This window comes from Kryptolebias marmoratus, linkage group LG10 (genome assembly GCF_001649575.2).
Source record: "Kryptolebias marmoratus isolate JLee-2015 linkage group LG10, ASM164957v2, whole genome shotgun sequence".
Classification (NCBI taxonomy): domain Eukaryota; kingdom Metazoa; phylum Chordata; class Actinopteri; order Cyprinodontiformes; family Rivulidae; genus Kryptolebias; species Kryptolebias marmoratus.
This window is the reverse complement of record NC_051439.1, coordinates 15256308-15265486: the sequence shown is the minus strand read 5'-3', so window position 1 is coordinate 15265486 and position 9179 is coordinate 15256308. Positions and strand designations below refer to the sequence as shown.

General features: G+C 39.6%; 2 protein-coding genes across 4 annotated transcripts; one reads left to right on the top strand and one right to left on the bottom strand.

The window, feature by feature from the left end:
• Nucleotides 1–970: 970 nt before the first annotated feature.
• Nucleotides 971–4676, bottom strand: bub1bb (BUB1 mitotic checkpoint serine/threonine kinase Bb). Of its 2 annotated transcripts, none has more exons than XM_017413197.3 (9): nucleotides 4580–4676; nucleotides 3526–3690; nucleotides 3368–3427; nucleotides 3140–3284; nucleotides 2845–3041; nucleotides 2605–2768; nucleotides 2321–2514; nucleotides 2121–2221; nucleotides 971–1803 (listed from the first exon to the last, which is right to left on the bottom strand). In XM_017413197.3, exons 2-9 carry the CDS (start codon nucleotides 3666–3668, stop codon nucleotides 1521–1523), a joined length of 1287 nt encoding a protein of 428 aa, XP_017268686.1. In that variant the 5' UTR covers nucleotides 3669–3690; nucleotides 4580–4676; the 3' UTR covers nucleotides 971–1520. The 2 variants fall into 2 exon arrangements, with proteins under 2 accessions (XP_017268686.1, XP_017268696.1); XM_017413207.2 differs by lacking the exon at nucleotides 4580–4676 and adding an exon at nucleotides 4468–4576.
• Nucleotides 4677–4749: 73 nt separating this feature from the next.
• zfyve19 (zinc finger, FYVE domain containing 19) lies at nucleotides 4750–9018 on the top strand. 2 transcript variants are annotated; one of them, XM_017419126.3, is made up of 11 exons: nucleotides 4751–4959; nucleotides 5043–5161; nucleotides 5254–5307; nucleotides 5399–5565; nucleotides 5680–5822; nucleotides 5972–6080; nucleotides 6205–6417; nucleotides 6546–6622; nucleotides 6840–6941; nucleotides 7029–7192; nucleotides 7414–9018. In XM_017419126.3, exons 1-11 carry the CDS (start codon nucleotides 4906–4908, stop codon nucleotides 7490–7492), a joined length of 1281 nt encoding a protein of 426 aa, XP_017274615.1. In that variant the 5' UTR covers nucleotides 4751–4905; the 3' UTR covers nucleotides 7493–9018. The 2 variants fall into 2 exon arrangements, with proteins under 2 accessions (XP_017274623.1, XP_017274615.1); XM_017419134.3 differs by lacking the exon at nucleotides 6205–6417 and having other exon boundaries at nucleotides 4750–4959.
• The last annotated feature ends 161 nt before the right edge of the window (nucleotides 9019–9179 follow it).

Below are 9179 nucleotides of genomic sequence, written 5' to 3'. Positions count from 1 at the left end.
CAGATCGTTACTCCCTGTTTTACCTCGTGGCTCAGCAAGCTTTATGGATTTCTTTTGATTGCAGAGCTGTGATCTAAGTGTGAGGATATAACTGCTAACATGCAGTTTTATTTAATTATGTGAGTTGGTTTCTTAAGATACTCATACCGATTAGCAACTAGGCCAAAACAAAAAAAAGAATCATAATGTCTAAAGTATAAATGAAAGAGTTCACCAAATAACAGATTATTTTATTCAATTTTTCAGTTTTGAACACCTGTTAATTTCCTACATTTCTGTCTTTGAGAACGATGTTAGTCAGTTTATTTGAAGTGATACTGAGGAAGCTTTGTAACCAAACCTACTCTTGATCATGAGGAGGCATTTCATTTTTTTCTGCCATCTTCAATCAAGAATCTTCTGGAAACAGTGAGTTATTTAGATAAACAGTGGGTAAAAAGCTTTTTAATCTGAACTCAATGACAATACTCGTCTTAAACTGGTCTCACTGAAATACAGTTTAATAAAATTTCCCAACTCAGCCTTCGAAACTGCAGAAAATGTAACTTTTGTTACAATCATAACAGCTGACCTAAAATCAGTGTTATATTTACAAGATAGAGACATAGTGGAAGCATTTATATTAGTTACCTGCTTTATAAAAACTCACCACCAGAACTTGTAGCTGTTTGTTTCCTTGGATGTAAGACCATGATTTACACTTCACTGCAGTAAACTGTTTTACTTGCACAACCTATTTAAGCATACTTTCTGAGTAGCATAAGCAAAGTATATATCTAAAACTGTATAGTTTTGTGTTGTGTAATGACAACTGAGCTGCATGTTAAACTTGTTTCGGCTAAAATTTAATGAAATCAAGCAAATCCTGGAATCCTGGATATATTAAATATTAGCAAACTAAAATGTAAATCTTTGGTCACTACAACCCCCCCCCCGGCGTTCTAAAAACACCCGTTTCCAAAGACTTCAGTCACATGATTGAACAAATTTATTAGCTATAAGCAGAGTTTGGTTCAGAAGGAGTCTGTTCTCAAACTGAGACATGAAACCACGAAGTGCTTCAGTGAGCCTAAATCTGACTCAAGAGTTAAAAAAAAAAAATCAGATAAGAAAAAAACTTTGAAAAAGCTTCACACATAAAAATACTATTCTAAAGAACAGCACAATAGAGAAAAACACGAAGACAAAGTGACAAATAGTGAAATTAAGAACAAACTAAGCAGAAGTCCGTTTTATCCCGATCTTGTTTGTCTGGGCTGCTACAAACACATTGGTGCTGACGTGTTGGAAGTGTGGTTGTTAATTCTTCTGTGCTTTGGAAATTTAAGAAATTTTGTTACATTGTGCAGATTTTTAATGAAACCTTTAGAATACGTCCTAAATTTGAGTTTTTCTCAGTTTGTCTTCTCTACAAAAGCAACATTTACAGCTGGACAACAAACTATACATGAACAGTCGTGACATGATACTTGTAAGAGAAGTCCTGTCAAAATGAAGGTTAAAAACCTTTTTTTTTCTCCTTAAAAGCATCCGTTAGATTGTTTTTCTGCCGTTCCGGCTTCCTGCGACTCCTGTACCATCTTTTTGAAGTAGCGTTCAGCGCGCAGTTCCTCGAAGCAGAATTCGGTGGCGCCGCTGAGCAGCAGCTCCTTACAGTACATGCTCTGCTCCTGAAGTTTTCCTGCTTTGGCCTCCTTGTGCTGCTGCTGTTGGTCCTGCAGCCTCTTCAGAGGCGTCTCTTCTTTGCTCGGCTTACGCGCCGACAAAACCATGTTCACTGCCGGGTTGATTTTACACGGTGTCCTGAAGAAGGAACACAAGTTCACGTTTACCTTTCAGTGATTCACGAAATGAAAAGAATAAAACAAATTAATGATTGTGATGTAAATTATGGAAATAACTGTCAAAACTGTTAACTTCAGAGTGAAAAGTCCCTGAAAAAATGCTGATAAAGCTGGAAAATTTAGTTTTACTTCTAGTTTTCTCGAATGTTAATAATACTTGCTGTAAGGCATCCACAGACCTTATTTTTTGTTTTACATCATTTAAAGCATCTCAGCCTTCCTATCAAAAGCATATTTATTGTGTTTTTGTCATAAATAACAAAAGCTGTTACTCACATGGTTGGGGGCTGGTCCGACTCCTCAACAAATGGTTGAAAGGTGGGTTTTGCAGGTGGCGGAGCCATAATGGTATGTCCATATTTGGTTTTCTGAGGCATCTGTGACATTTAAATTTAATAATAAGAAAAATTAGCTATTCTAAATGGCCTGCTATACACATAGCTACATAAATAAACAAAGGTTGGGTCCCTTCATACCTTAATGTCACACCATTTTTCAGGCTTTGGTTCATTCTCTTTTGCCCTTGATGTGGGAGGAACAGCCCAAGATTCCAACTTGGGCTCGGACGGACCGGCATCTTCAGTTTTGTTCTCATCAAAAATCACCAGCCGACTGTTTGAAACATTGCTGAGAACAGGGGCACTGTTTGACTGCAGGCCTCCAGAAAGACCTGTCAACAAGCCCAACAATAAATAAGAAACAGTGAAAGTAAGTGTTGCAGTACTGGTAATGCCAGCAAAGCGTTTCACAGCAGATTTACCTTTGATTGCTGACCCAGTTCTGATGACAGGAGCGATGGCCCTTTTCTTCCCTCTATGTTTGAGGGCAGCTAAAGAAACCCTCTCAGGTTGTTTTGACTCTTCATCACTACTGTCCTTCTCCATGTTTAACAATGCCTGACGGGAAACACGAGCCTGCAAAGCCCTATGAACAATTCAGATTATTGTGACTTGACATAGTTAAACAAACTGAGAGCAAATTACACTAAATGGATTCATACTTGTGAAACTGGAGGAGCCTATCATGTGGCTCAGCACACTTCTTGAACCCCTCTTGAAAGACGAGGTCTGCTTTTCGGAAATTGCCCTGATTCTCATGCTCTTCAGACCAGGCAATGTAGAAGGACGCCTGCGTCACACCGATTCCTTGAGCTTGCATGTACCTGTAAATATCCAGGGGCTCTGCGCAGTTCTCTGCCTGGTGACACACAACACAAACACATAGTAAAAGTTAGCACCGCTTCATTTGTTTTAAGGATAACAAAATCCGTCTAAAGGTTAAACTAGAACACGTACAAATTTAATCCAGAAGTCAACATAGCGAGGATCATTGTGATAATTTTTTTCCTCTGAGAATCTGGTCACAGCCCGCTCCAACAATGTGGTGAGGTTGCTTTCTTTCCCTCCCTGAGGGAAGGTTTGCTCTGTCCACTTAATATATCTGTAAATACAGAACCGTTTCTAGATTAGCGAGATTTAAAGAGCGATGCACGAAAATACACTATTTTTAGATGTTTTACTGACCGATCCCAAACACAGAGTGGATCGTCTCCATCGTACATCCGAAGTTCAGACTCAAAGGCTCTGAAGAAACAAAGAGACACAAAGCCTGTGTTAATGGTATAAAAGCTGTATAAATAAAAGGTTTTATTTATATGTAAGGTTGAACAGATCATCCCTACTGTCTCTGTTGGTTGATTGCAGAGTTGGGTCCATCTTGCTGCTGACTGAGGGCCTGATGTAAAGCAGATATAGCTCTGCCCCGCCTCAGTGGCTGGATGTTTTCTTTGCTGAGCTCCCAGTCCACGTCTCCTCCTTCTGCCATTGTCGAAATAAAGACTGGATACCTACAGACAAACAAATCATATCAATTACTTGCAGACGTTTTAGGCACTCATCAGCCTAATTCTTGTTTTACAAGGATGCTCATGGTTTTTACATTATAAATCCAGCTGACGTATATTTTAAGGCAAGTCACTTTTAATTAAAATGTTCTGGGCAGGCTTACCGGCATTTATTTGCACAAATGCTGTTATAATCCAAAAAAGGGGAGACTATATTAATGTCTTTACTGATTTTGCACATAAATAGAGTTGTAGGATGCGTCAGTAACAGACAAGAATCTGACCCAAGTGTTAACCTGAATAACAGGCTACAATGGAAATGCAATCTTATTTACAAAACAGCAAATACTTGTTTGAATCCAACAGCAAAGACAAAGTTACGGTTTGGCAGGACGTCAAGCAGAATCTTGCATATTTTTTATGCAAGTCTGTGGCTGGGTTGCATAATCAGAACCAGATAAATCAAAGAAACAGAACAAATTGATAAAGAAGGCTGGGTCTGTGCTGCATGAGTTGCTAAACATAATGGAAGACATTGCACCACCTCTAGAGTAAACGAGAGATAAAGACACGACTAAACATATTTGCAACATTTAATTCCTTATTTATTAGAAGAATGTAAATACAAAGAGTTAAAGGCTATCTTAAAGAAAATGAAATGCATCAAAGACACAAATAACTACACATAAAAACTCTCATTCTATTTGCTGAAGGACAACTGAAGTCCCCAAGATGCTAGCTAGCTCGTTAGCCACACTGGCTGTAGGCGATCACACTGACCAGGTAATAGTTGCTTGAGCTTAATAACTTTTATCGTGGGTCACAGTAAGCGCAAAGTTTGCTTGCTAACGACGAAGTAAAATCAATTATCACACTCTAAAAGTTTTCATACCCTTTTCTAAGCCTTCTTTGTCCCTCTATCCGACTACACGCAGCTAACGTTGGAGCAGGGACGCCGTTGAGATGTGGGCTCTCTGTTTTGAACAACGCCCGCGAGACAATTTCCAGAAAGCTGATTGGAGGGACCGCAAACAGGAAACAGGTCGAGCTGACGTCACGCTCCACTTCCGCATTACTTCCTGTTTTGATAATGGAAGCGTTGCCAGCCTGTAAATTGATAGCTAACTCGGAAAATATAGCTTACTGAGTGTTTTTCTTCACAAAGTAGAGAAACGTAAGCTGTAACCTTATCGTTTGTATGACTCTACACGTGACGGCATGGACAACCGTTGTTATTGTTGTGCATCAAAGTTTAGTCTCTTCAAGAAGGAGGTATGGTTTTTCTTTGTCTACATTTGTATACGTCCATTGAAAGAGATGTATATTGTTAAGTTTACGTTGTAATGTCCTCATAGCTGGGCTGTAAGAGCTGCGGACGCGCCTTCTGCTCCAGCTGTTTGACTTTCAGTGCTGTGGTGCCTCGCTGTGGCAACACCCAGCAGGTCTGCAAACAATGCCATGGTAATCTGACAAGGTAACAACGCCCCCCTATCATCACACACTCACACACACTGAACTCCTAAATACCGTGATCATCTCCGCAACTTCTTTCATTTTTATTGTTAGGGGGGAATCTCCAAACAGTGCTGGAAGATGGTCCCCTCCTGAAAATTACAAAAAGTTAGTATATGATCGTAGCTGGCAAAAATAATAAAAGGCTCATTATCAGCACGGAAGTTTTCCAATGTCTAAAGTTCTTTTTTTTTCACAGACGGGTTGCTGCACAAGAGGCCAAACAACAAGGGCAGTCAACACAACCGCTTGTACATGGAGGAAGCAGAAACAGCAAAGCGGGCCTTCTACCAACTAAAGGCCTGAGTAAAGAAGACCAAGCTATAGCTGAGAGACTTCAAAAGCTAAAGGAAGACACTAAACCCAGTAATGAAATAAAAATTTTGAGCAGCTATCATTTTTGATCAGATCTGTCAAATGCAATAATAATTTACTCTCTTTCTTTCAAAAAGCCAATGACAACCTTTATAATTTCTCCAGAGTCTATCCCTTCTGAGAAGGAGATCGAGTCATGCCTTGCTGCTCTTAAAGGTCCCAGCCAGCCAGTGCCTTCTTCAGCTGAACTGGAGGATCGACTGGCAGCTCTACGGGGTCTGCCACCACAATCTCAAGCTCCTCCTCCTGTGAGTTCCCTTGCTACTTATTTGTAAGCCTTCAGACCTCACAATATAGCTCTCATTCAGAGTTTCAAGTATTGGATGTTATTTAAGAAGAAAAAAAATGAGTCAAAATAGTTGTAATTTCTTATATGTATAAGTGCTAATGTGTGCAGGTGCACCAACCTCCTGACAGCCGGACTCAGACTGAACAAGCCAATGATTTGTTAAGTCAGATGACAGAGGAAGTTGCCATTGACAACCAGCAATCAAATCCAGAAAGCAGTAAGTTGTTACTTCCTCACAAATCTCAATCTTCAAGTAATGATGCAGTTATGTAACAGTCATACTCTATCTGAATATGTAGGATTTATTGCATTCCTAAAAATAGCAAAAACTATATTTACAGATATAGATCTGAATGATCTTAACAAAGGGGAGGGGGCCGCATTAGATGAGAACTTAGAGGACAACCAGGGAGCAGTCAAACAGCTGGAGGCAGAGAAAGACCATCTGCTCGAGGAAGCCATGAAGGAGCTGAGAAATGAGCACCATACCCAGGATCAGATCCTCGACATGGCTAAAAGGCTGGCACAGTTAAAGGGGCAGGACCCAAATAAAGGTGCTTAGAACTATTGGCTCACCAATCTTAAATATCATCTATAGATTTATGCCAGGAATCCAGATAATAAAATTCTGGCTTTGACAGAAGGGTTGATATGCTTGCCACTTTTTGTATTGCACATTTAGTTACGGCAGAGGATTTCCAACAACCTGACAGTGAAGAGGAGACTGAGGAAGAAGCTGTGAGGAGAGTGCTGAAACAGGTCAGGAATATGAAAAAAAAAAGGCAGAGCTAGTACTGTACTTTAAATGATATGTATTTGTTAGCAATAAATCTGTTACTCCTTTAGGAGCTGGGGTGAATTATTTTATTATTTTAGAGCTGTCATGGTGGCCACAAGAGGCTGCTATTCAGCCATTTTCATCATTCGTGATTTCAATGACAGACAAGTTCTGACGTTCTAATTCTTTCGGTTCCAGCTCTCAGAAGAAGCTGCACTCGATGAAGCCAGTGGATACAACATACCTGTAGAACAGAGCGGCCCGAAGAACACTGAGAAAAAGAAGAGCTCTAAAAAAACAGTACTAAACAACAGACAAGTTTGTGATTGTTTTGAGGTTTTTGAGTGCATAACATATAAACCTTTTTTTATTTGATGTGCTCTAAAGACTGCAGCTTCTGCACCAAAGAGCAAGACACCATCAGCTGCTGTTGCACATCAGCCATCAGACAGTGATGACGAAGAGCTTCCATGGTGCTGCATCTGTAACCAAGACGCCACCGTTCGATGTCACACCTGTGATGGAGACCTGTACTGCAAACGCTGCTTCCGGTAGCATTAACTACATTAATAATCATAAATACAGTAAGATTCTGGTCATGACTCAAAGTAGTGCTTTGCATGGAAATCTTTATTCTACCCAAGAAGGATGATTTGGAATGCATACCATGACCCAGATAAATGTGCACAGGCTGCTACCATACTGTTAAGCAGCATGAATATGAAGTATTTAGCGTGATGAATTATCAATCCATGCTCTATTGTCTCCCCAGGGAAGGCCATGATAAATATGACAGGATGGAGCATCGTACCACTAACTACACTGCCCCAAAAAAGAAGAGGAAGACGTGATTATAGAGCTGTTTGCCTTATCAAACTGTGACCCATCAAGACTGTAAGATTCAATCTTTACTCTCAAGTGACGGGTTACCGCAACTAAAATAGCATCTTAGAAAATTTAAACACTACCTACTGTATTATCTATAAGCCAGAGCCTGACATGACACATCTACTTGCATTAACAGGAAATGGTGTTCCTGCTTGTGGTACCTGCTGAGGCTGATATAAATGAAATGTATTAAAGGAATACTTCTCTAGGAAAGCAGGGGCTAAAAATAGACATGACCTTTACATAAGTAAGGTACAATATGGGTAATATTTGAACCCTAGGTTTTGTGGAATATTCAGAAAATGTAAGAAGTAATAATTGTAGAAACTGTTAGTGATGATATTCCAATAAAAAAGAACAAAGCTGCTGCAGACAAAACAGTTTAGAGCTGTCAAAGTGAACAAGCATATTTTTTTGTTAGGTGCCCTACTTTTAATGGCAGCAAAGCCTCATCCTAAGTGTACTTTGCTCTCATCATCGCTTGATTATTTTTAACTTTTTACAACACAAAGCAGACAGATCTTGAGCTCTTCTGAGTTGATATACTCTCCCACACTATTGTCAGTTCCAAACTGAAGAATGAGTCAGTATAAAAGGATCACTGAGGCCTTTGTTTACTTTATGTTGTCATTCTTCTAGTCTATGTTTGGCTGTTATTGTGACATTTTTGTGTCCTTATGTGTGGTTTAATTATAAATGAAGCAGAACTATTTGGTACTGTCACACCTTTGTGTTCTATTTTTAACTAAAAAGTCCTTTTTTTTTTAAATGAAATATAACAATACTCAGTCTGGCAGATCTTGTCTGTAAGTTAAGTCTTTCTGTAGAGATGGCTCCTGTGTCAGACAAGAGAAGAATATATGGAGTAGAGTTCTACAAATTACCGTAATGGAGCCCTCAACAAAAAGTCCCCCAGTGCATGACTGCGAGAGGACCAGAGTGCAGTTTCATCAGCGTACATTATTGTCCAGCTAACTGAGGGGAAACCATAATTACACTCTCCTCCTGGGGGCTTGATCCATTAAGGTTCGTATGGAGGCTGTTGCCATGTTTGCCTTTTTCTGGCCATGTCACTCACACCAACCCACCACCACAGAGAGGAAATGGAAGAGGATAATGGATGCACGCTTAATGGAACATCCTGCGGCTGATTTCAGTGTGTTTACTCCTACACTTGACATGTCAACGCTTCCATTGTTTCCATCACTCTGTTGAAAAATTTATGCCAAAAAGACAGAATGTTGCATTCTGGGAATTTCTTTCAGTTGTGTCCAGACAAAGGGCTGTGAGAGATAGTGAAGAGCAGCTGTGATAATAGAGTAGTTTGGGTTGGGAGTAATTCATATATTATTTGTATATGTGAAATAATACTTCATCACTTTGTTCAATTCATGAGCAGCCATGTTTTGAAAATGTTCCATTTTATTCCAACAACACTGTTACCTGAACAATATGCGTATGTACATAAATAAGAAACTGAAAATGTACACTCTTACACAAAAAAGAGTCCATCTGAGTAAAGTTATGACATTTTTTTCAATTGTACATTATTAGTATGTTAATGGGAGGTAAAATTCTTGAAGAGCTCCTAAAGGGGGGTGGGGCGGGAGGGATTAAATCCATTCTGACCCAGAAAGGGAGAGAGGCCAA

Bases quoted from the DNA above. Each gene is read 5' to 3' on its own strand.
- bub1bb (XM_017413197.3), bottom strand. From the start codon at position 3,668: ATGGCAGAAGGAGGAGACGTGGACTGGGAGCTCAGCAAAGAAAACATC. The intron at 2,769-2,844 runs GTATGAATCCAT...AATTGTTCATAG, and splicing joins AGGCTCCTCCAGTTTCACAA to GGCTTTGCAGGCTCGTGTTT. The intron at 2,515-2,604 runs GTAAATCTGCTG...GCTTGTTGACAG, and splicing joins AACTGGGTCAGCAATCAAAG to GTCTTTCTGGAGGCCTGCAG.
- zfyve19 (XM_017419126.3), top strand. From the start codon at position 4,906: ATGGACAACCGTTGTTATTGTTGTGCATCAAAGTTTAGTCTCTTCAAG. The intron at 6,081-6,204 runs GTAAGTTGTTAC...CTATATTTACAG, and splicing joins GCAATCAAATCCAGAAAGCA to ATATAGATCTGAATGATCTT. The intron at 6,623-6,839 runs GTCAGGAATATG...TTTCGGTTCCAG, and splicing joins TGAGGAGAGTGCTGAAACAG to CTCTCAGAAGAAGCTGCACT.